This window comes from Aspergillus ruber (genome assembly GCF_000600275.1).
Source record: "Aspergillus ruber CBS 135680 unplaced genomic scaffold scaffold00039, whole genome shotgun sequence".
Classification (NCBI taxonomy): Eukaryota; Fungi; Ascomycota; class Eurotiomycetes; order Eurotiales; family Aspergillaceae; genus Aspergillus; species Aspergillus ruber.
In genome coordinates this window covers 29,336-53,839 of record NW_024467335.1, presented here as the reverse complement: position 1 = coordinate 53,839, position 24,504 = coordinate 29,336, and the positions used below count along the sequence as shown (strand labels likewise).

Below are 24,504 nucleotides of genomic sequence, written 5' to 3'. Positions count from 1 at the left end.
TGACGATATCTCCAAGTGAGCGGGAAGAAATTTCATCACGCTACTATACCCATATCCACGTTTGATACTGATCTGTGATTGTTTGGCACTCGAATCGGAGACCGGAGGCGAAGGGTCTGACTCGCCGGCTTGGTCTTTTTCGCGTGCTGCTAGATCCCAATCTCGAGGGGTCTAATCTGGCGGGTCAGATCCTTTGTCTCAAATATCGATTTGGCATGGTCTTTCTTGCGATCTGATCGAGTCATTTATTGTTTGAGTTCGATTCTTCCCAAGCATCGCGCTATTATCCCTAGAAGCGAAGCAAGTTACGAATGTTTCTTTTTCTGGATCTTTTTTTTTTTTTTTTTTTTTTTTTTTATGAATTCTCAATTACCTATGCGTGTCTAGCGATTTTGTCTTTGAATTTATGGTGGCTATTCTGATTCTTCATTATTTACCTTACCGCTTGTACATAGGTTTACGTCTCGGGTTGTTGAATAGAAAATATAGACAACTTAGCAATTAGTGCGCCTTTGCTCCCTTCTACTAACAATGAAATAAAATGTACATACGAGCCATACTCTTCAAAACAACAACATATCTTCATATCAACGCTTAGACTTCCGACTCCCAATCCCCAACCGTCCAAGGTTAGGAAGACTCGACTTATGCCGGTGCGCACCCCCTAGAATAGACCCTCCCCCACCACCACCAACACCCTTCTGCACCCCAGAACTATCCACCGAATTCATCCGACCAGTCCCTCCAGCATTCCCACCACGCGGCGACTCCCCACCCGCAGGACCAAAACCCCGATCGTTCCCACGAATCTGATCAGACGTCACAGCCGCAGAAAGCGCTGCAGTTAGGGACGGATTCTGTGGTCCGGTTCGGATACCGTCGTGGTCGAGTTGGCGTTGGTAAGCGGCGCGTTGGGCTCGTCGGGCCTTTTCTTGCACGGATTTGAATTTGTCGAGGAGGTCGGCCCAGCGGATAGAGGAGGCTTCGTCGCGAGACTTCAGGCGCGCGCCGGTTGGGCGTTCGAAGGTAGATATTGGGGCCGTACTGGTTCTTTGATGAGTGAAATGCCTTTTTGGTTAAATAGGTGGACTGTTGGCTTACAGTCGTGGACTCGCGTGGAGGAGGCCGATGTTGCTGACGCTGTTTAGGCGGTTTTTGAGCGCCGCGAATGCGGAGCTCTGTGGGAGGAGCATGAGGACGCCGTAGAGGCATTTGTACAGGTAGGGGTATTTTTCTGGTTCCAGGAGTTGGAGACGGAGGTCTGAACGAAAGTTAGCATCTGAACAGCCGGGTAGTAAGGCTGGACAAACAAGTGAAGACAGGTGATTCCAGTAGCTGGACCAACTTGTCGATTTGTATTAACATATTAACGGTCATTTCGAGTTCAGCACTGGTAGCTTGTCAGTCTAGAGCATAGACATGAGCACAATATATGATACTAACAAGACTTGCAAAAGATTATATGCTTGCTCATAAGCCTGAGCGAGGAGACATAGGGAAAATGTAGAGACGGCATTATGGCACCATGACCTGAAAAGAGCCACAAAGAACATTTGACCCTCCTAGAAACGAGAAATCTCGTGAGCTACTCTTCTTGGCTTCAATTTGCAATATAATTTACCTTTGAATCGATATTCCTTAACCTCTTTCGAAGATCAGCGAGTTCAGGTGCGGTGATTAGATTGTTATTCAAATTTTGAACCATGATGCTAGCGAACTCGATATCCTAGCATCGATTAAATTAGGGTCAAGTCAACAGTCCCTTTGCGCAGGATGACACTCACCTCTTCCTTTTCAAGGCAGTCTGCCAGGGTCCGATATATACGTTCCGGGCTCAAGTTCATGCAAAGCTGCCGAATAATGAGATTCCCACGGACCTCAAGCAAGCTCCGGTCCGTCGAGAACAGCTGCAGCAAGTTCACCATAAACGAAGCAAAATAGCTATCCTCACTATTCCTTGAAATCTGCGATAGAAGTTGGAGGTCCTTGGTAACAACGGCTTCCGCAGGGTCTGATAGTGTTTTGAGGAGTGCAGGAAAGGTTCCGTCATTGAAAGCGACGACCTTGCGAGGTGCCTTCCGATGTAGCATTATCAGCCAGGACAAGGCAGCTACTCTTGTGGCTTCATTTTCATTCAAGAATTGCAATGTAAGTGAATTGACAGCGGCAGCATAATCAAGATCTGCCGGAGGAGCTTGCACGGACACAATACTGCTTCGAGGCGTTTGATCGATCGGTGGCTCTTGTTGGGAAATCTGCTTCCTAAGCTCGCTTCCCTGAGTATCAGAAGGCTTGCCGCCTGGTGTCGATGACCTCCTTTCAGCATTTTCCTTGTTTGCAGCGGGCGGTAATTTTGAGGTCGCAGCTGGACGAATTTCCTCTGAGGTGTCTTCAGACAGGGTAACTATATACTCCAACAGAGAAGTATTGACTCGATTAGCAGCCTGCCGTACCTGGTCTGCACCACTAGACATTGCAGGAAGAACTTGAGTCAGAAGACGTGGGACGAAAGGGAGGATATCTTCAGGGCTGATCTCGAAGAAGCTATCAATCCAACGCAGTGCTGTAAGCTGCATCTCCTCATCTAAGCTTTAGCGTTAGCGAGAACTCTTGCCACCAGAGATGTTCGAGCGCAACTCACCAAACGACGTGTCAACAAATCCGACAAGAATGTCGAGGATCTTAGGGTAATCAATATGGACGTCTTGGCCCGGGACCCAGTCACCGTCAACCTGGACAACATCTTCTTCTTCAATAATGGATTCAGATCCTGAATCCTCAATAGCGTTCTCATCCTTGTCCTCTTCTGGGGCAACGGCCTGGTCGGTAATTGCGCTCGCATTATCACTCGCAGCCGATTGTCTTTTGCTTTCTTGTTCTTTTCGACTATCCTCAATGCCCTTTTTGAGACGTGCAATCCTCTTTATTTCAGATAAAAACCGATCAAGAAGGCCTTGTGTGGCGACATGCACATCCCTATTCGTGTCACCCAAGAATTTAACTAAGCCCCCAAGAAACTCCGGCAAGTAAGAGACAAGCTCCAGGTCAGGAATTGTATCCAACAACGTCAACCATTGTACCAAGAACGTGCGCGTGAATGGGCTGATCACATGTATGCGATCCTTGAGCAAAGGTATGAATTTTGCGAGAGAAAATGCGGTCGGCAGATCTGCTTCTTCCAGTGTATCTGAATCCAACGTATCCTTCTCAGAAAGCTGCAGAACCGAGACATACGTGGCAGCAGACTCTGAAACGATATCTTTCACAAGGCGATCGAGAAGCTCAGCACCATTCTTCACGGAGAGCTCTGAGTCCGAAGCTAACTAAAGCACATCGTTAGTGGACATGCATTTCCATGGTCTAATTGCCAATACACTCACTTTGCTTAATGCATCGAAGATCTCGTTGAAGAATAGCAGTATTTCTCCTTTGGCAACCTTGGCAATGTTGTACATGCTTTCGCATGCGTAGTACCTGACCCGCGCATCTTGGTCGGAGAAACAGGCAAGAACCGGCGGTACGATTTCCTTGAGATGAGGAGCAACACTCTCCTATACCAGTCTCAGAAATTCAAATTTACCGAAATTTTCCAGGATTATCGACTTCACTCACGGATCCCAATGCTATTGAAGCGGCAGCTAGCCCGATTAAACCACCATTTCTAGCGTGAGGCTGGTGTACTGCGTAAGCGTAGTCATGGCAGAGTTGGTCGACTATCTTCTGGATCTCTTCATGTTCTCCTTTGAAAGCGGCATTTCGGACGATTTTTTCAAGCCTAGACGGTTTCCATTCTGTAATTAGCATGTGCTTTGGTACGTTCGTCCGATCCACGAGCGTTTCTCGATCATACTCTAGAGCTCCCTGCTTCCTCCTATCGTAGAGCTTATCGTTCAGCAGACGTTGGATAGAGTGATCCATCGCTCAGACAGGTACGGTACACCACGCAGCTCAAAGGCCTCAATAGTCGTCATTCAAGTCGTGCTCATGGTGGAGAGGGGCGTCTAGATCCGGTGCAGCTGGGCGGTGAATCGGGTGACTCCTTTGACTACTATTATCGCGCTATCAGTATCTCTCTATTTCATAACTTCTATGCCTGCACAGTTAAGAGTGTCTTCAGAACTTACCACCTAGGCTGAACTAGTAGCAGGCGAGTGGGGAGTTGGTTAGTTGCTTACAGTGAAGGTGCGTTGGCAACGTGGGCATGATGTGACGTCGTTTCCATCGAGCGTTATCGCAAAGTACTCCGCACGTCTGCTCCATATATATTGGTGCTGATCGACGTAGCACTATCGACTCCAAAATGATTGCTATGAGGCGAGCCGGCTCGAGACTGTCATCAGGGATCCCACGACATGCTCTAGCTTCCATTATTATATTGCCTCTATGTCCTACCTATAAGAAACAGCAGGACGCAATGAAGACCTCCACAAGAAACTAAGAAGGCGGACCTATATGGTTGAAACAACCCACCGGTGATTCTTGTGACCTTTATGCTATCTTACATTCTGTCTGCAGTATTCCAGGCATCATCGGAACAGCGAGTTTCACCACTCTTATGCCCTTGTACTAATTCAACATAGAACGCTTCGTGAAATCACATGACCATGCTAACTTCCTGGAAATCTCTGAGAATATCGAGAATATTAACACAAACGCTATGCTCTAAAGCTGCTCCGAAGCACTTTCTGCTCACAATAAAGTTTACCAATTTCCATATCATACTGGTTAAACGGTCAAGTCGATTCTACGTGCTGGACAGAGAAATGCAAGGACCTATTAACAGAGGTTCTCTAGGGGACGATGAAGATGCTTCGGGCCCAAAGGTCTTAATATAGTAAGAGAATAAACATTGAGCGATGTGGAGGGTGTTTAGTTTATTGGCTCTGGTCAAATTATAAACAATGCACATGACGCTGCAATGCGTAGTCCGGACTAGGATGAAATTCCGAAAACAACAAAGGGGCTCTTTCTAATGGAAACAGTGGCTTTATATTTCAAGTATAAGTAGCTAAGCGCTCTATATCGATATTCTACATTGAGGCCACAGCCAACACATGCAACATGGGCCCAACATGGACTAGCAAAGTGGAGATACAGGCATGACACTGATCGCTCTTGGTGAGGTACGCATTGAGGTGAAGAGATTGAATAAAGGAAGTAACTGATTATTCCTACTAATATTTACTGAGTTCTATATATATATATTTTTTTTTCTTTTTTCTATAAATAAAAGAGAAGAAAAAAGCGTCTAACCCCCACAATGCCCCTCGTGAAGCATCTAAGACACCTTCGCGGACTCCTCCCCACCACTTGCCGGATGCGTTGCTCCATGCGATATTGCAAGCTAAGTTACTGAGGTTAGCCAATTATTCTTGCTATATTTATTTAAAGTATACAAAATCACCAAGTTACGAAAGATATGCCTGACAAGAACTCCAAATCTTTATCATAAAAAATGCATGCCAAAAGAATAAGCGGTCCCCTAAAAATAACGCCTTCGCCCTCTTCAATCAATGGCTGATGTATTGGAAGACTGCAGAAACGTCCCTTTCTGTAGTCTCCTGACGAATAAGCAGATCTTGGATCTTCCCAAGCTGCCCCTTCTCTCCATCGTTGACAAAATGATTCCAGGTACTTGTGTCACCATATAGCATGGCCGGAGCTTTGATAAATTGAGACTCCTTCGGTCTACACCTCTTGCATTTAAACGTATCGTGCGTATCACTTTGAGTTTCTGGCTTGAATTGGAAGAGCTCGCGAAGGGATTCTATTGAGAAGTGGCGCTCGACGTCTTCTGCAGAATCAACCACAGCAGATGAGAGTGACTGTTTATGTGATTGGCGCTGGAAGATCTTTTCCTCAATTGATCCAGTGGCAATAAAACGATAGACGAAACAATTTTTCTTTTGTCCGTCACGCCACACACGGGCCAGTGCTTGTTGGTCGGCAGCAGGATTCCAATCGGGATCAAATAGCACAAGACGGTTTGCACCGATCAAGTTCAAACCGCATCCGCCAGCTTTGCTGCTAAGAAGGAAGACGAATTCCTCTCCCTCGGGGTCATTGAATTTATTGACCAGCTTTTGTCGTTTGTTAACGTTCATGGTGCCGTCCAACCGCAACGAGCCGTACCCTCTTGCTCTGCAGAGCTTTTCGAAGAGATCCAACGTTTGGGTATAATTGCTGATAAGGACGATCTTGTCATTCGTATCCTGACGAATGCGCGCTAACATACGGTCGAGGACCATCATCTTCCCGGAGTACCAGGACTTGATTTCTCGGTCACGACCTCTGCCTTCAGGCGGTACATAGTCATCTGGGAATGCATGTTCACATCCTGGGAGGTCTGTAGAAAGATTGAGCAGATCTGGGTGGTTACAGAGCTTCTTCAAGAGTCCAATAGCCTTCAAAGGCTGACTTCCCTTTCCCCTAAGCAAACTCCTGATTTCGGGACTCTGAATGAAATGATTGTACAGTCCAAGTTGGAATTGCGACATGTTGCAGAAAACCACATGTTCGTACTTAACTGTCAGATACTTCGACAAGATGTCGTTTGTCCGACGGATGATGAATTTGTTCACAATGCCCGAAAGTTCTGACAGACGCTCGTTTCCTTTTTTTTGCTCTTCTTCTGTTCCTGCTGCATCCCGCCCCTTAAGAATTGGCAGTTCGAATCTCTTCCGGAACTCGTTCTGCGAGCCAAGTAAATCTGGATTGGCGAAGTTTAGGAGAGCGAAGTACTCAGACAGGTCATTCTGGATGGGAGTACCAGATAGAATAACCCGGCGGCTCACATTCAGACTGTTCAACGCAGTCCACGTCAAACTGTCCTTATTTTTGAGGCGGTGACCTTCGTCACACAACAATAGACCGATGGGTGAATCCTTCAGCGTATCAACGTACATGCGCAGCGTCTCATAAGATACGATTAGGACAGGCCTAACCACGGAGCGTCCGGAAGCGATTGCCCATTGTTTTATTTGCATAGTAAGCTCTGTTTTCGACGCCTTACCATCTACTGCAAACGGAGTAATGGTGCCCTCTCCAAGCCATTTCCCTATGATTGTCAGCAGGGAAACGAAAAACAATCTATCATACTACTTACCAAGCTCATTGGCCCAGTTACCAACCAAACTTGACGGACAAGCAATAATACATTTTTGAATAGTACTCTTCCCGGCTTCTGAGGACTGTTTGAGCAGAGTCCACATCAAGGCAATACATTGAAGCTGCAAACGTTAGTTCCGATATTAGAAAAATATTGTCCCCGTACATACCGTTTTGCCTAATCCCATCCCGTCTGCCATGATGCAGCCGTGTGCATTCTTATCTACCATCCCAGTTGTGCAGCGATATAAGAACTACTGGCAGTCAATCAAACCATTTGCTGTGGCATAGTGCACAGAAGAGCATACCTTGACACCTTCAACTTGATGTGGACGTAAAATCTTCGCTAGCTTCGGATCTATCACAACAGGAACCTTGGGGCGGGTATCAACCTCCTTCTTCAGACCAAGAATGTCCGCCAAGCTCTTATGCACGATAGGCTCATCCAACTTCGGTTGCTCGGGTTGATCCTCTGGTTTTGATTCGGCTTCCTCTTCAACATCGTCAACGGTCGGGTCGTATAACACTATTGCAAATTCTCCACTGGGATCATGTAAAGGTTTCACGACAAACGTCGCGCCTCTTCTCATCCCAAGCGTTGGTGCTGGCCGCGAGGCATCATAGGCACCGGGTGCTTTGTTGATAAACGGGACTTTGAATCTCTGCTTAAACGTCGTATCTTTGTCTTTGGGCTTAAAAACGGGGAATCTGTTCACGTCTCTGGTGGCAAGGGCTAGGCGTTCTTCGTTTGTGTATAGCTTTTCTCCTTCATCCGCGTTTCCATCGGCGCCCGCATAGTTGACTTTTCTCTTCTTTCTCGCTGGCTTGTCTGAGGCTCGAATTGAGGTAGCAGATCCGGGACATCTGAAGGGTTTTGAAAGACGATCGGTGGAATTTTGAGGACTGTTATGAAGTGATTTAGATGACGGTGTCGTTCCATCACTCTCTGTTGCGGCCAGTCGAGGTCGATACCTAGAGTGGTTAGTGGGTGTTTTCTCGGCCTGAAAAAGGCGGCGTCTCACATTGTTCCAGATAAACCTCAATATAACGACGCAAATAAGGACCTTTCCTGGCTGCTTTCCATATGACACTGGGTCGACGTCGACGCTATCGGTGTATTGACAATCTTCGGAACGCGTAGTCGCCGCCGCTTGGCGCGTCTGCCGCCACCCCAGACACCAAAGTATCGCGATGTCACGTGATATTACCGCATCCGAGGTAAATCTGGAACCCTAAACGCAGCCCCGCTGGCCGTCCCGCCGAAGACAGGTGAGTACAGAAGATCATGGAGATGTGGCTGCACCTCAGCAACATCAGTAAAACCTCATGGCATCCGATTTCTGGGCTGGCTACCTCAGCGGGGCCATTGGAATTGTCATCGGGAACCCATTAGATGTGATTAAGGTTCGGTTACAAGCCGGTCACAACTCTGCAGGTGCAGCTGCGGCTGCAGCATCGCAGCAACGCCTTAGCCGCTTCGAACTTGTGCGAGGTTTGATAAGCACCCCCGCATACATGTTAAAGTTGATGATTGACTTTTTCTATAATAGGAGTTACAGCTCCTATCCTTGGATATGGGGCCCTCAACGCTATTCTTTTCGTCGCCTATAACCGGTCGTTGAAGTTTATGGATAGCTCAATCGCAGACCTTACAAATCCCCTGGAAGTTCCTCTCTACAAACTCTGGATTGCCGGTGCTGTGGGCGGCCTGGCTAGCTGGACTATATCGTCCCCGACAGAATATATAAAATGTCGAGCCCAATTAGATAATCGGCCCGAAGTCTCGTCGTGGACCGTTGCGAAAGACATTGTTCGGACTCGTGGCTGGAGGGGTCTCTATTACGGAGGAGGGATTACTAGTGCCAGAGATTCTATTGGTTATGGATTTTAGTATGGAAACCGTCTTCCCCAGATTTTCTCCGCCCATCACCATCCCCGTGCTCAATTTTAACGCATATTACAAACAGTTTCTGGTCCTACGAGTATTGCAAACGACTTTTGACCTCTAAAGACGATGATGTTCATCAAGCCGCGATGAAAGTGCTTCTCTGTGGAGGCATTGCTGGTGTCGCTACCTGGGCGTCGGTTTTCCCACTGGACGTGATCAAAACCAGACTACAAGCGCAAACTAGCGGGATATGTCCTGAGGGTTGGCCGCTTCTGTCATCGCAGAGCAACAAGCGGGAACTGAACACCTTCCAGATTGCCAAGGAAGCATACCGGAACGAGGGCATGAAAGTCTTCTATCGCGGGCTGGGGGTTTGCAGTATCAGAGCATTCATAGTTAATGCGGTTCAGGTACGTTTGTCCAAAATCTACAAAACGCAGTTGCTGACTATATGCCAGTGGGCCACGTATGAATGGCTTATGAAAGCCTTCAATAATGTTGCATGGAATAAAAACCTCATGCCCGAAAATGCTTAGGCACACATAGATGAGTTGTACTTTGTACTCGTATTGTATTTATAGCCAAAACAAATTATTTCGATCCATTTCAATCATACTCTGTACGGCTTTGTATTGCAGCTAGTAACTAAATTTCGTCTTAAGGAGAAAAGCGCCGGACAAAGGAGATGGAACAAAGCCATACAATATCCGAAATGCGGCAATTTGTGCCGTCGCCGCACACCGGAAGAACCGCACTCGGTAAGACAAGCTCCAAGATTGCGACCATCGGCACTTGTAGTCTCATGTGCAGGCTATTCCTTTTCGGAAGAAAAGCTTTTTCTGTTGGAGCTCAACCAATCAGAATGCTTTTCGAGCAACGACGGCATATCGAAATTTTTTGCCCTTCAACAGCCTCTACTCGCAGATTGCTGTAGCGAGGTCCTTTTTCCTGATAGAAGGAATGCAATTTCATCCCTTTTGTACGCCTTATGTCCGACCTTATTCCTATGCTTCGTAGATATCATTGGAGCGCGGGGGATAGGTATTTATTCCTCCATGGCGATTTCAGATTCCTGTGGTCGCTTGCCATTGTCCGTTCCCAATCCCACGGCAGCTTCGGCGGCCTTTTGCGTATGAGGGTCTTCGCGCAACAGGCGGAGTCTATAGTTGAGGAAGCCCCTTCCATCAGTTTCAATTCTCATGCGATGTAAGTTGACTGCGGGGTTTCGACTTCCATACCTTCGCTTGTGATTCTTGCCTTTGGTGTGGGAGACCATATTGTACTCGCTCTCAAACCATTTCGCGCACTCAACACAATAGTGCTTCCCTAGGCCTGGAAGATCTTCTGCATCTTTGGTGGCTTTGTACTGCGCAAGATGTCTGGGGGAATCAAGGTCTTCGCGCACTTGATCGTAGCCTCTGAAGTTTTAAAATAAAAAATCAGCATACCAGGACAGAGGCGACACCATCCTTAGCATAAACTAGGACATACCTTGTGAGGCGCTTCGTCTTCACTCGTCTCAATGCACCCATATTAACGTTCTATCAAGCCAGAAAGGACCAGCCGAAAATTCTTCCCGATGCGTCGTTGGTATCAAGTGTCCTTATCACCGATATACGGAAAGACTGTCAAGAGAGCGGGTCACGGGGTTTCGCAAAATTACGGAGTGTTCCGCCTTTGTGTGCGAGGAACGAAATGTTGAAACACGTTGTGTTTGATTGGACGAGGACTACACATTGCTTGGCAATCGGTCCGCGGGAGGTAGGTATCGGTAGGCCTCGGCTTAGGCTCGGTTTCGTCAGCGGATACATGGATACATGAGCCCGTAATTTATGACGTTTGCAGTTTTCGGCTCATTGCTCCGGAAGAGCAAGAGTCTCGTCCATGATTTCATCCCCCAGTCATGTTGCAGGCGATAATAATAACACCCCTCAGTCCTTCAATAATACACGAATATGAATGTATTCCAACAGCGATAAGTCTTGAGATTATAAAGCGAGAGTAATATAGCTCAATACTAGCTACGATATCCGGACAACTGTAATATCGGTAATACTGCTGTGTACAAGTAAGTATGGAGAACGGGGTAATCAACCGCCCCATGATTGGCCCAAGCGGTCCATTTCAACCTCACATGCGCTCATCGCCGCACAGGTTCATTCTTCCTCCGGAGTCTGCGGCTAAACATACTGTAACGTTATGTAACGGTATTTCGGAGGCAGGGAGATCCTCTACCTCAGTAAATTGTTTAATGCTACGTGAGAGCCTCCAGAGGGTCAGTGAAAAGCCATTGAGGGCGAGGGTATTTCGAATTGAAAATCATCTGGACGCTGAATGGCAGATACAATACAAGTTTAATGTTGATGGGGAATGGGGCAAGTCCGTTCGATCTGTGCTTCCTTGTGTCCGGGAGAATTAATAGGGTGGACCGAATGCGAAATAAATTACAAGGACTGTATTACTGTCAAATGCGGTTACGGGTCCTCTGCTCCGGTCTCCCCCAGTGGAGTAGTCGCTGTTGGTAACAAGAATCTTTCTATTCCCATACGCCTATTCTTTTTTATCTGCTCTCATCCCTCCTTCTTCTCTCTTTCTCTCTTCTCCTTCTTTTTCAATCTCCACTCCATATTTGCCCCGGCTCTCCTTGGATGTGTTGCAGCCGTGTTTACACATAGAGAGCTTTCATCATGATCTCCTCAAGGCTTGCGCGCATGGGTGCGCTGGTAAGTTGCTGCTCCTTACACCACCTCGCTGCATCGTTCTGTAGAAGCAGAAACGGCAGCTAAGCAGGAACTGCAGTCCAAGCACGGACGTTGACTGCTTGCTTTTTTTGGTTGATCGATATACTAATTGATATCTGCTTAATAGGCCCCTAAGTCCCGTGCTGTAAGCTATCCCGCCCACCTTTCATCTGCCCACAGAAATGAATATACGGTTGTTGGATGGCTTTGGACAAAAATGATTAACCTGCTACGCAGTTCTTCGGAAACCGGGGCATGGCTACCGTCACCGACAGCCCTCTCGACAAGAAGGTCGAGATGACCCATTGGGAGAAGGTATGTGTATTCGTCTAGCCCACTATGGAGGGGCATTCTTACGTATTGTGACATAATCTCTAACGGTCTTGATCTAGGGTAACTACATCAACTACAAGTAAGACAGCACGGTATACCCGAAAAAAAAAAAAAAAAAGCAGTAACATCTGCGCCACATTATGTGGCTTATGTCTGTTTGGGTACGATTAGCAGATTACTGACATAATTTGCGTTCTTACAGGAAGATGTCTGAGAACCTTGACATTGTCCGCCAGCGCCTGAGTCGTCCCCTCACCTATGCTGAGAAGATCCTGTACTCTCACCTTGACGACCCTCATGGCCAGGACATCGAGCGTGGCAAGTCCTACCTGAGGATGCGCCCCGACCGTGTTGCTTGCCAGGATGCCACTGCTCAGATGGCTATCCTTCAGTTCATGTCGGCTGGTATGCCGTCCGTCGCTACTCCCACCACCGTCCACTGTGACCACTTGATCGAGGCCCAGGTTGGTGGTGACCAGGATCTTGCGCGTGCCAATGATATCAACAGAGAAGTCTACGACTTCCTTTCCACTGCTACCGGCAAGTACAACATTGGTTTCTGGAAGCCCGGCTCTGGTATCATTCACCAGATTGTCCTGGAGAACTACGCTTTCCCTGGTGGTCTAATGATCGGTACCGACTCTCACACTCCTAACGCTGGTGGTCTTGCCATGTCCGCAATTGGTGTTGGTGGTGCTGATGCTGTCGACGTCATGGCTGGTCTTCCTTGGGAGTTGAAGGCTCCTAAGGTCATTGGTGTCCGCCTGACCGGTCAGATGTCCGGCTGGACTGCTCCTAAGGGTAAGATATTCAAAATACCTATTGTGGTTCTCTTCCGATACTAACGTCATGGGTTTCCAGACATTATCCTCAAGGTCGCTGGTCTTCTTACCGTCAAGGGTGGTACTGGTGCCATCATTGAGTACCACGGTCCTGGTGTTGACTCTCTGTCCTGCACTGGTATGGGTACCATCTGTAACATGGGTGCCGAAATTGGTGCCACCACCTCGCTCTTCCCCTACAACGACCGCATGTACGACTATCTCAAGGCTACCAAGCGTCAGAACATTGCCGACTTCGCCCGGGGCTACGGCAAGGAGCTTCGCGAGGACGAGGGTGCCGAGTACGACCAGCTGATTGAGATCAACCTGTCCGAGCTCGAGCCTCACATCAACGGTCCCTTCACTCCTGACCTTGCTACTCCCATCTCGAAGTTCAAGGAGGCTGTCGACACCAACAAGTGGCCTGAGGACCTTAAGGTTGGCCTGATTGGTTCTTGCACCAACTCCTCGTATGAGGACATGTCCCGTTCTGCTTCTATTGCCCGTGACGCTCTTGACCACGGTATCAAGGCTAAGTCCCTTTTCACTGTCACCCCTGGTTCTGAGCAGATTCGCGCCACCATTGAGCGTGACGGTCAGCTCCAGACCCTCGAGGAGTTCGGTGGTGTTATCCTTGCGAACGCTTGCGGTCCTTGCATTGGCCAGTGGGACCGTAAGGATGTGAAGAAGGGCGAGCCCAACTCCATCATCTCTTCCTACAACCGTAACTTCACCGGTCGTAACGATGCTAACCCCGCCACCCACGCCTTCGTTACCTCCCCTGACCTTGTCGTTGCCATGACCATTGCCGGTACCCTCAAGTTCAACCCTCTTACCGACACCCTCAAGGACAAGGATGGCAAGGAGTTCATGCTCAAGGCTCCCACTGGTGAAGGTCTGCCTGCCCAAGGCTACGACCCCGGTCGTGACACCTACCAGGCTCCTCCCGCGGACCGTGAGTCCATCAGCGTCGCTGTGTCTCCCCAGAGTGACCGTCTCCAACTCCTGGCCGGATTCAAGGCCTGGGATGGCAAGGATGCCACCAACCTCCCCATCCTTATCAAGTGTGAGGGCAAGACCACCACCGACCACATCTCCATGGCCGGTCCTTGGTTGAAGTACCGTGGTCACCTTGACAACATCTCCAACAACATGTTGATCGGTGCCGTCAACGCCGAGAACGGCGAGGCCAACAAGGTCAAAAACGCCTTCACTGGCGAATATGATGCTGTCCCTGCTACTGCCCGTGACTACAAGGCTCGTGGTATCCAGTGGGTTGTCATTGGTGACTGGAACTACGGTGAGGGTAGCTCTCGTGAGCATGCTGCCCTTGAGCCTCGTCACCTTGGCGGTCTTGCTATCATCACTCGCAGCTTTGCCCGTATCCACGAAACCAACCTGAAGAAACAGGGTATGCTTCCTCTCACCTTCTCCGATCCCGCCGACTACGACAAGATCCAGCCCACCGACACTGTCGACCTCCTTTGCACTGAGCTCGAGGTTGGCAAGCCTGTCACCCTCCGTGTGCACCCCAAGGATGGTGCCGCCTACGACGTCAAGCTCAGCCACACCTTCAACGAGTCCCAGATCGAGTGGTTCCATGACGGCTCTGCTCTCAACACCATGGCCCGCAAGTCTGCTAGCTAAATGCGAGAATCCTTGTTGAATCGACCTTGAGTTAAACCCTTGGTTGATAAGGGTTTTGTAAATTATGTGTGTTTCTATTTTAGTGACGGAAACATCCTTCCCGTTAAGGAGGGGAAGGTCAGGTATGATGGGAAAAATGGAGTCCAGCCCTGAAAATTTTCTTTAACGATTTCCTTTTTCTGTTATTTCCCTTCCGTGTTTGGGTGGGTTTTATGGATATAGTTTTTGTGTGGTGTTTTTCTATATCATCTATTCCTGTATCTTAGGAGTGAGCGCATACCATATTTCTTTTTTTTGTTCAACTTGTGGTCCAAGTCGTTATAGTAACTTCCTGCACCGTAAACAACCATCTCAACCGTATTCCACACCAATGCTGACAAATATGGCGTGCTGGACCGAGGCCCAGTGTAGATTTGCCCCGCGCTTCGGAAGGCGCTTGGAACGATCGTGAATCGGGGCATAGCCAAAGGCTTATAGTTGGGTGTGTTACTAATTCATGTACGATCCTGTGTTACTTCTGATAACTTTTACAAGTCCCACGACTTTTCCTCTTTGAAACGGGATGCAGTGCTCGGTTGGCATTGTGTAGCACGATAAGATATATTTCTATTACCTATTTATCAGATCTGAGGGTTAATCGATTCTTAACTGAATTCCCGGCAGTTCCCTACTGCAGCGTCAGCATAATCACTATACCATGGCTACACAATTGATCTCACTCCCTGAGGTGGAACAACTCAGTGCTTCAGTGGTGCGGATTTTGGGGGGCAACCCGGGAAAGGTAGGCCAGCATCTATCTGGGAAGTCAGAGGCGACATAGCTAACAGTTTGTTACCGTGAGAAATAGTTCACATTACAAGGTAAGCCAATCTATACCCCTGTGAAGGATTTCGAGTATCCTGAGTTTTGATAAACAACCAGGAACAAATACGTATCTGATCGGTCGAGGACGCCAAAGGATCCTCATCGATACGGGCGAAGGCAAGCCCGCATGGGCAACAAGCCTTAAGAACGTCTTGTCATCAGAGAATGCAACTGTGCAAAGGGCGCTCCTCACGCACTGGCACGTGGATCACGTCGGTGGTATTACTGATCTCAAGCATCTCTGCCCCCAAGTGATTGTCCACAAGCGGGAACCTGAAGAAGGGGAAGAGGACATTGAAGATGGGCAGGTATTTAGTGTTGAGGGTGCAACGCTGAGAGCGTGCCATACTCCTGGACACGCTTTTGATCATATGGCGTTTGTTCTGGAGGAAGAGGATGCTCTCATTACTGGTGATAGTAAGTTCATCGTTATTATCCGTTTGATGCTTGATGCTTGATGCTTATGTTTTCATCATCGACAGATGTCTTGGGACAGGGGACGAGTGTTTTTGAAGACTTGAAAGCCTACCTATCCAGCCTGCGAAGGATGCATAGTCAAGTTTCCGGCCGCGGATACCCCGGCCATGGCCCAGTTATCGAGAAAGTTCAGACGAAAGTCACTGAATACCTGAAGCACCGTCAACAACGCGAGGACGAGGTCGTCCGGGTCCTCCGATACGGCAAACTCGACGTTGGTGACGAGAAGTCCCCAGAGCGCAAGGGATGGTGGACTCCTTTGGAGTTGGTGAAGGCGATATATAAGGATGTGCCCGAGAGTCTGCACTTGCCTGCGTCACATGGGGTGTTGCAGGTACTTATGAAGTTAGAAGATGAGAGTAGGACAATTCACGACTCGCTATCGGGAAAGTGGAGTTTGGTGGATGAGAGGTCTGCTTTATGAATACGGAGTATCTCATGATTTTTCATAAGCATGCCATCTGGTACATATTCATGTCATTATTGTATCATTTTAACCGGATAATGTTATGTATAGAGCATCTTGATGCTATTATATCATGTCCTTAAAAGCTCCAATTACATCGTTTGCCCAGGAACCAATTTAGCACAAATAAATAACGTTCTACGCGGAATGAAGTTGTCTCAAATAAATAGTATTAAGAGAAGAATTGCCAGATAAAATGGTGTTATTGGTCGTAGCAGTAGTAACAGCATCATCCATTACTGGCTCCGCCCAACCAAATCTTCTCCGCTGACCTCATCACCATCTCATATATCTCCCCCATCTGTTCAACCTCAGCCGACCTTCATATCCAGTTTGAATCAATTCATGACCTTGCTACTGAGGAGCGCATTCAAATTTTCTGTTCATTTTCTATCTTCGCAGTGTGATCTCTGCCCGCTGTGCTCTAGATTGAGTGGTCCACGCGCATTGGGCTCTGAGGTCACTCTTCCCCGCCGCCGACGACTTCCCTGCTTGTTTCGAACTTGCGATTTGAGCAACGGCCTTTGTGATTCCTCTTCTATTTTATCTTCTGAATATTAGTCTGGTCTATTCTGATAAGTAGGCGAATTCGTTCTTTGGAATCTTCTGGACTCATCTTGACCGGCTTGTCTTCCGCTTGACCTGATCCTTTCGGTATTGGTTTGTACTAATCCTTTTACGCTTGGCTTCCCCCTCTTTTTTTTATTATCTATTTATATATTTTTCTTTTCTCCATTCCTAATTATTATTATTATTATTATTATTATTATTATTATTATTTTCAAAGCAGTGTCTTACGGTTATCAGTTGGATCCCTTTGTTCAAACGGATATTCGGACGTTGTCGCAAACGATAACCTACCTGCAATCTTCCGTCGCGATGCCGGGCATCGATAGTACTGACAATGAGGCACGGCTGCTCCTCGTCTCGAACCGGTTACCCATCACTATAAAACGCTCTGAGGATGGCAAATATGACTTTTCCATGTCTTCCGGTGGTCTGGTCAGTGGTCTGAGCGGCCTGTCCAAGTCGACAACTTTCCAGTGGTACGGATGGCCCGGCTTGGAGGTTCCTGAGGAAGAAGTACCACATGTTAAGGATCGCTTGAGAGACGAGTATGGAGCGGTTCCGGTGTTCATTGACGATGAATTGGCAGATCGGCATTATAATGGGTTTTCCAGTTAGTCCATCTCACTATACCCCGGGATGCGGGTTGAGCTAGGGCCTCGGCTTTGCTGACGGCATTATCTTTTGTCGATTAGATTCAATCCTTTGGCCGCTATTCCACTACCACCCGGGTGAGATTACATTCGATGAATCTGCGTGGGAGGCATACAAGGACGCAAATCGCCTATTCGCCAAGGCTATCGCAAAGGAAGTTAAAGACGGGGATTTGATCTGGGTACACGACTACCACTTGATGCTACTTCCGGAGATGCTCCGGGAAGAGATTGGGGACAGCAAGGAGAACGTCAAGATCGGATTCTTTCTTCATACGCCTTTCCCCAGTAGCGAGATCTACCGAATCCTGCCCGTTCGAAACGAGTTGTTGCTTGGTGTCCTTCACTGCGACCTTATAGGGTTCCATACCTATGACTACACCAGGCATTTCTTGAGCGCTTGCTCACGGTTACTGTAAGCTCGGACCTCATTCCATCAGACTTTGAAGAGTGCTGACATCTATACGAAGGGGATTGGCAACAACCCCAAATGGTATTGAGTTTCAAGGCAAGATCATTGCCTGTGGTGCCTTCCCAATTGGTATCGACCCGGAGAAGTTCCAAGAGGGCCTTAAGAAGGAAAAGGTCCAGAAACGGATAGCCATGCTTGAACAAAAGTTCCAGGGCGTGAAGCTCCTAGTTGGAGTGGATCGACTTGACTACATAAAAGGTGTACCCCAGAAATTGCACGCGCTTGAAGTCTTCCTCAGTGATCACCCAGAATGGGTGGGGAAGGTGGTCTTGGTTCAGGTTGCGGTGCCCAGTCGACAGGATGTTGAAGAGTATCAGAACCTTAGGGCTGTCGTCAATGAGCTCGTTGGCCGAATCAACGGCAAATTCGGTGAGTGCGCCTTTGTGCCATGCTAATGTATATTCTCTATTACTAACAACCCAAGGAACGGTCGAGTTTATGCCGATCCACTTCCTTCACAAGTCAGTTAACTTTGACGAACTAATTGCGCTATACGCAGTATCAGATGCCTGCATTGTTTCTTCTACCCGAGACGGTATGAACTTAGTAGCATACGAATACATTGCGTCGCAACAAAAACGGCATGGTGTCCTGGTACTTTCAGAATTTGCCGGTGCAGCTCAAAGCCTTAACGGGAGTATAATCGTCAATCCCTGGAATACGGAAGAGCTAGCAGGTGCTTATCAAGAGGCCGTCACAATGGGAGATGAGCAACGGGCTCTGAATTTTCACAAACTGGACAAATACGTTTCGAAGTATACTAGGTATGACTTCACTCATTCTCCTGTTTTTGAAGCATCTCACAATTACTGACCTATGATAGTGCCTTCTGGGGCCAATCATTTGTCAATGAGTTGACGAGAATATCTGCGGCTTCGGCGGAGAAATTCCAGTCGAAACCAGCCACGCCAGGCCCAGGCTCTCAGGTCGATGGTGTCAATGGCATTGAGGCCAAGTAAGCACTGAACATCTACACCTGTATATTCGTCTATTTTAATTAGCTTGTATAAGGGGTTGCATGGTATTGATATCTTTGGTTGCTCGTGGTTTTGTCGCGTTGAAATGCTTGCTTTATATTTACTTGTACCAGATGTATAGCTCTACAATGCATACGGAAAACTATAAAGAGTTGATTATGAAAAGATACTTGGACGTTGTTTTGCCTGGATTATTTGAGCAGGACCTGAAGTATCCCGTTGTAGTGAGGCGGTTGCAAATGTTGCAAACACCCACGAGAAATTCTCCCATCCGCCGATTGAGACCCCGATATCGAACTCGCTGGCCCCACGACAATTATTCGATCTATCCAGCCGTCTTCCCAGGCTTTTACCCGCAACTGTTGGTGCCAGGAATTCTGTTTCCTCTTTCGATCTTGCCACGCATTCTCGCCGAGGTGTCTAAAACGGTCCGTTACGAGTCTCCGATCTTACCATTGTTCGAAGATCCAGTACGAGACGACTCCATCTGGTTGAACCTGGTGGTATCTTGCCATTTCGCCAATTTTCAATTTGAAATCGAGAACACAGAGGGCCCAAGATGTCTCCGAGCAACAACCTCCGGGCAATGCTGCTCAGACCTTCCATGACCGGCTTGACGACGAAGTCCTCTACGGCAACCCTTCTCCCTCAATCAGCACGCACAAGCTTGATGATTTCCGGCTTTCGACGAGCAGCTTCTACCTCCCCTGAAAACCAACAACAACCGCAGCAAAAATCACCAACCCCTCTTTCCTCGATACCCACACCCACACCCACAACCGCAGTAGAAGCCAAAGCCACACCTCCCTCCCTCCGCAGCTACCCCTACACCCTCAAAGTCGGCACCGTGTCCTCTGTTGGCAAGATGGATCGCACCGTTCGCGTCGCCCACCGTCACACCTTCTGGGACAAGCACCTCCGCAAGTCTTACCCACAAGTCACCAACTTCCTCGTCTCGGACCCGCGCAACTCCCTACGCGAGGGTGACGTGATTGAGTTTTCGTCTGGGTTTCCGAAGAGCCGCAATGTGCACCATGTCGTTGAGCGGATCGTTGCGCCGTTCGGGAGCGGGATTGAGGAGCGGCCGCCGGTGATGTCGCGGGAGGAGCGTGAGGCAGTCCGTGAGCAAAAGAGGGCTGCTAAATGGGAACGGAGGGAAAAACGGTTCGAGAGTGGTGATGAGGATTCGGGGGTGAAGGAGCATGTGGGTAGGATTCGGAGTTTGATTCTGGAGAGGGAGGCATATATGTGAATTATTGCCTTCAATATTCTATCCCTCATTCTCTCCCTCATACCGTAGATTCTGCTCATGGCATGGAGTTTGCCTATTTTGATTCTCGATTTCATGTACCTAGTGTATTATATTGTACTGTGTTATTCAATTGGGCCTATGGATTTTATGTAAAACAAACCCAACGTATTAGAAGATCTGAATGAATTTATCAATGAAATGACCTTCCTAGACCTATAATGCTTATTCAAAGAAAAGAAAGACATTGTCGTAGTTGTACTCCATGTTGGGGGCATCTGAAAATGCCAAGACTTGGGTCGCCAAAAGAGTCACCACAGCGACTGTTTACTTTGTTTTTCCTCCATCGCCCTCGAACATCATCGCATGCCCAACCACGCTCCCTACCGTTAATCGGCCAAACGATCCAGACTTGAATTCTCCTTGAAACGAATTTATACATATCTGACGACTTCTACGATTGGACTCGAGCATATACGCACTACACTGTTCATTTCCCCGACCGTCTTTTGCGTCAAATCCTCTCTGCACAACCAAATTCAACCTTCAGCTGTGATTGTACGTCTCTCCCTCTCCGTCTGTGTGTGCAGCTTCGTGCGACTAGAGGACCATCTCATTTTCTGTCATTTTCTATCACCATCAGTCAATTCCCTTCTCCACTTATACCAAGCCCCGCGACCCGGTATCGCATTTGAGATGCGGATGGAGTGTTAATCATATTTCTTTGCCTCTCCAGTAAGATTACGAACGAACTATCGCTTGACGAAGACGAAGACTACTTTTTCCCACCGCTACTCCCTTAATCATGCCTGACGGAGAAGAAGATCTTTCGTCGTTACCATTGCCGGACCGATTCTCCCACAAGGTGAGCCGGCCAGCCGTCTCGCTCGAACCGATGGGACCCGCGAGAGTTTTTAGGTGGGGATAAAAGTGCTGATAATTTATTACTTTGAATCTAGAATTGGAAAGTCAGAAAGGAAGGGTACGAAGATGCGAAGCAGCAATTTGAAAAGACGCCCGACGAATCGCATCCGGTATTCGCTCCGTTTATACAAGATCCAAGCCTCTGGAAAGGCGCCGTCGCAGATTCCAACGTCGCCGCCCAACAAGAAGGTCTCGGGTCATATTGTTCGTTCCTGAAATTCGGAGGTGTTCAGGCTTGCACAAGGTGCGCCGTGATCCATTCTGTTTCTGGAAGGCTTCAGGGGAAGTACCAAAGAAAGGAGCTTGTATAGCTGACATGTAATATTTCTCCAGAACTCGTGGATATACCGTCTCCGCTATCGTTGAGAAAGGTCTCCCATCAACACGACCCGCCGCCAAAACGAACGCGCTGGAAGCGCTTTTACTATGTGTTGAGTTCGACAAAGCAGATCCCGTTGTCGAAGAGATCGTGCCCGCACTTTCGCATAAAGTACCTAAGGTGATTGCGGCGGCATTGGTGGGTTTGAGAGCCATCTACCATAACTTCGGGTGCAAGATCGTCGATCCCAAGCCAGTCCTCAAGGCGCTTCCTAAGGTATTCGGACACGCGGATAAGAATGTCCGTGCTGAGGCTCAGAACCTCACTGTCGAGCTATATCGGTGGCTGAAAGAAGCTATTAAACCGCTTTTCTGGGGTGAATTGAAACCAGTGCAACAACAAGACCTCGATAAACTCTTCGAAAACGTTAAACAGGAACCCGCACCGAAGCAAGAAAGATTTACAAAGGCCCAACAAGATGCCATGGCAGCAGCTAGTGCAGCCCCTGACGATGATGAGGGTGAGGATGAAAGTGGTGAGGAAGATGCGGAGGATGGTGGTGAGGTCGACGCATTTGATCTCGCAGAGCCCGTTGATGTGCTTTCGAAAATCCCCAAGGACTTCCATGACAATTTATCATCGTCCAAGTGGAAAGACAGGAAAGAAGCTCTGGACGCACTTTATTCGGTTATCAACGTTCCTCGGATCAAGGACGGTCAGTTTGATGACATCGTTAGGGCATTGGCCAAGTGTATGAAAGACGCCAACATCGCAGTCGTGACTGTTGCCGCCCACTGTATTGATCTACTGGCAAAGGGTCTAAAGTCTAGCTTTGGTAAACATCGCTCAACAATCATGGCACCCATTATGGAACGGTTGAAGGAAAAGAAGCAAAGTATCGCAGATGCCTTAGGTCAAGCACTCGACTCCGTGTTTGCATCAACGAACCTGTCAGAATGCCTAGAAGAGATTCTCGAATTCCTAAAACACAAGAACCCTCAGGTGAAGCAGGAAACAGTCAAGTTCCTTGTCCGCTGTCTCCGAACTACTAGAGATGTCCCATCTAAACCAGAGCAGAAAATGATTGCAGAGGCTGGTACCAAACTTCTTACCGATTCCAGTGAAGTGAACCGTGCAGGAGGTGCTGAAGCGCTTGGAACGTTGATGAAGATCATCGGAGAACGCGCAATGAATCCTTTTATGGATGGCCTTGACGATATCAGGAAAACCAAGATCAAGGAATACTTCGAAACCGCCCAAGTCAAGGCCAAGGAGCGACCTAAGCCCATTGTTGGTCCACCCAAGTCTGTCGGTCCTGCTGGGAAGAGACCAGTAGCAAAGAAGCCGGCATTGGGTGCGAAGAAACCAGCGCCTGCTGCCGCACATCCAGAAGAACCAGCCCCAGCGCCCAAATCTGCTGCCAAGCCCCCCGCGAGAACAGGCGGCGTTCCCAAGCCTGGTGTTCTTCCTACGCCAGGATCTGGCCTCAAGAAGAGACTTGCCGGTCCAGGGGCGGCTGCCTCTCCGCAACGACGAGTCGCCTCTCCTCCCCAAGATGAGCAACCACAACCACCTGCCGCCCCTAAGTTTGGTCTTGGACGAGGCCTCGCCGGTCGTCCTATCGCGAAGCCCTCTCCTCCTCCCTCCGCTGAACCTACTCCTCCACCAGCCCCTGAAATGAGCGGAATGTCCAGCTCTGACCGGGCAGAACTGGAAGAATTGCGGCTGGAAAAGGACCGGTTCATGCGCATGATTGAGGACATGAAGTACGAGCGCACCAAGCTGAACTCGCAAGTCACAGAGCTGCAGAACCAAAACGCACAACTTATCGAAGACCACACCAGGGATGTCCTAAGCGTCAAGGCCAAGGAAACGCAACTGGTCCGCGCACGCAGTGACGCAGAATCAGCAGAACAAACCGTTCAAAAGCAAACGCGGGAAGTCGAGCGCCTAAAGCGTGAACTTGCCCGCTCCCTCCGCGCCACCGCAATGAGCCCCCCCAACACAATTGCAGACAACATCAGCATGTCCATCCCAGAGGGCACCCCAGACACAGGCAGTAACGGCAACGCCCACGGCGCGACTCCCCGCGTAAGCAGCCTCCAAATGGGCTCCCGCCTCGAAAGCTCCCGCCCACGCAGCTTCGCCTCCGCTTCCCCCATCGAAGACAACCAGAACAACAACAGTAATAATAACGGCTTAGAATCCCCCGGTGGCCCGAATACCAGGGATAGCGGCCTTGGACGGCGCAAGTTCAGCCCTACCTTCGGAACGAGCCAGTCTGGTCTTGCTAGTCCGACGAGGTCGTCGCGGGTTGGGTCTGGTAGTTATTCTGGGGAGGATCAGGGTCAACGGAGCGCAGAGCCGGCGGAGAACTGGAAGAGGGCTGCGGAGGTTACGAGTCAGTTGAAGGCGAGGATAGAAGCTATGAAGGTAAGATTTCCATCACCCACCTGTCTTTATAGAAATATGAAGGAACAGTTGCTGACATTAAAACTCTTAGGCACGACAAGGCATTTCACGACCAGCCGGTCGCTAATGGCCGGGTACGATTGCATATATTCATTCTGTCCTTTTTTCGATTATTTTTTCTTTTCCACCGTATTATTATATGCTCCTTTCATGATTCATCTTTTGGGCGGGTTCTTGGTTGTGTCTCTGTTTCTATATGATTACTCAAAATATCCATTTTTGTTCTTGTTCTCGTCGTCTTCTCATCAATGGGACCAGATTGGGAGGAGTTTCCTTTGACCTTTTCCATATATCCAGGTTCTTCGTCATCATCATTATCATGAATGTTGTCATTTCTTATATAAACCTTGGTACTATTGCTTCTTTTACGTTGGGTTATGAGTTTGTTCATATTGTACGGGCATGATTCAATTTTGGGATTGGGTCAAGTTAAGATAAAATCCGGGATTGTAGCGAATTCTGCGATCTCTCCATCTTTACTAAAGAATATGCCCGCTACCAAAAGATCTTTTTCGGCCACATAAAAA

General features: G+C 48.4%; 8 protein-coding genes across 8 annotated transcripts; 6 read left to right on the top strand and 2 right to left on the bottom strand.

The window, feature by feature from the left end:
- Positions 1-360: 360 nt before the first annotated feature.
- On the bottom strand, positions 361-8,231 carry EURHEDRAFT_533904 (uncharacterized protein). The gene is made up of 15 exons (XM_040787264.1): positions 8,130-8,231; positions 7,416-8,079; positions 7,278-7,361; positions 7,106-7,229; positions 5,535-7,057; positions 4,128-4,132; positions 3,613-3,775; positions 3,381-3,551; positions 2,642-3,323; positions 1,785-2,584; positions 1,622-1,726; positions 1,444-1,562; positions 1,311-1,390; positions 1,102-1,261; positions 361-1,044 (listed from the first exon to the last, which is right to left on the bottom strand). Coding segments are annotated over exons 1-15 (5,139 nt in total). The 5' UTR covers positions 8,132-8,231; the 3' UTR covers positions 361-587.
- A 146-nt stretch (positions 8,232-8,377) lies between these two features.
- On the top strand, positions 8,378-9,786 carry EURHEDRAFT_255352 (putative mitochondrial carrier protein). Its single transcript, XM_040778120.1, has 4 exons — positions 8,378-8,599; positions 8,658-8,997; positions 9,075-9,405; positions 9,454-9,786. The coding sequence occupies exons 1-4, from the start codon at positions 8,434-8,436 to the stop codon at positions 9,529-9,531; spliced, it is 915 nt and encodes a 304-aa protein (XP_040634724.1). The 5' UTR covers positions 8,378-8,433; the 3' UTR covers positions 9,532-9,786.
- Positions 9,787-10,040: 254 nt separating this feature from the next.
- Positions 10,041-10,527, bottom strand: EURHEDRAFT_465817 (putative C2H2 finger domain protein; the record flags this gene model as incomplete). The annotated part of the gene is made up of 3 exons (XM_040785044.1): positions 10,041-10,155; positions 10,234-10,413; positions 10,487-10,527. The coding sequence occupies 3 exons, from the start codon at positions 10,525-10,527 to the stop codon at positions 10,041-10,043; spliced, it is 336 nt and encodes a 111-aa protein (XP_040634723.1).
- A 951-nt stretch (positions 10,528-11,478) lies between these two features.
- Positions 11,479-14,895, top strand: acoA (aconitate hydratase ACO1). Its single transcript, XM_040785587.1, has 6 exons — positions 11,479-11,718; positions 11,864-11,881; positions 11,974-12,051; positions 12,129-12,148; positions 12,272-12,870; positions 12,931-14,895. The coding sequence occupies exons 1-6, from the start codon at positions 11,683-11,685 to the stop codon at positions 14,535-14,537; spliced, it is 2,358 nt and encodes a 785-aa protein (XP_040634722.1). The 5' UTR covers positions 11,479-11,682; the 3' UTR covers positions 14,538-14,895.
- A 215-nt stretch (positions 14,896-15,110) lies between these two features.
- EURHEDRAFT_416793 (putative metallo-beta-lactamase domain protein) lies at positions 15,111-16,490 on the top strand. Its single transcript, XM_040783053.1, has 4 exons — positions 15,111-15,318; positions 15,385-15,397; positions 15,459-15,818; positions 15,884-16,490. The coding sequence occupies exons 1-4, from the start codon at positions 15,235-15,237 to the stop codon at positions 16,300-16,302; spliced, it is 876 nt and encodes a 291-aa protein (XP_040634721.1). The 5' UTR covers positions 15,111-15,234; the 3' UTR covers positions 16,303-16,490.
- A 733-nt stretch (positions 16,491-17,223) lies between these two features.
- On the top strand, positions 17,224-18,995 carry EURHEDRAFT_465689 (glycosyltransferase family 20 protein; the record flags this gene model as incomplete). Its single annotated transcript, XM_040785037.1, has 5 exons — positions 17,224-17,524; positions 17,607-17,979; positions 18,035-18,405; positions 18,461-18,800; positions 18,860-18,995. 5 exons carry the CDS (start codon positions 17,224-17,226, stop codon positions 18,993-18,995), a joined length of 1,521 nt encoding a protein of 506 aa, XP_040634720.1.
- A 577-nt stretch (positions 18,996-19,572) lies between these two features.
- On the top strand, positions 19,573-20,265 carry EURHEDRAFT_389833 (uS17 family ribosomal protein; the record flags this gene model as incomplete). Its single annotated transcript, XM_040779798.1, has 1 exon — positions 19,573-20,265. One exon carries the CDS (start codon positions 19,573-19,575, stop codon positions 20,263-20,265), a length of 693 nt encoding a protein of 230 aa, XP_040634719.1.
- An 802-nt stretch (positions 20,266-21,067) lies between these two features.
- Positions 21,068-24,044, top strand: EURHEDRAFT_381379 (putative spindle pole body component; the record flags this gene model as incomplete). The annotated part of the gene is made up of 4 exons (XM_040779409.1): positions 21,068-21,127; positions 21,222-21,430; positions 21,520-23,938; positions 24,009-24,044. The coding sequence occupies 4 exons, from the start codon at positions 21,068-21,070 to the stop codon at positions 24,042-24,044; spliced, it is 2,724 nt and encodes a 907-aa protein (XP_040634718.1).
- Between the last annotated feature and the right edge of the window lie 460 nt (positions 24,045-24,504).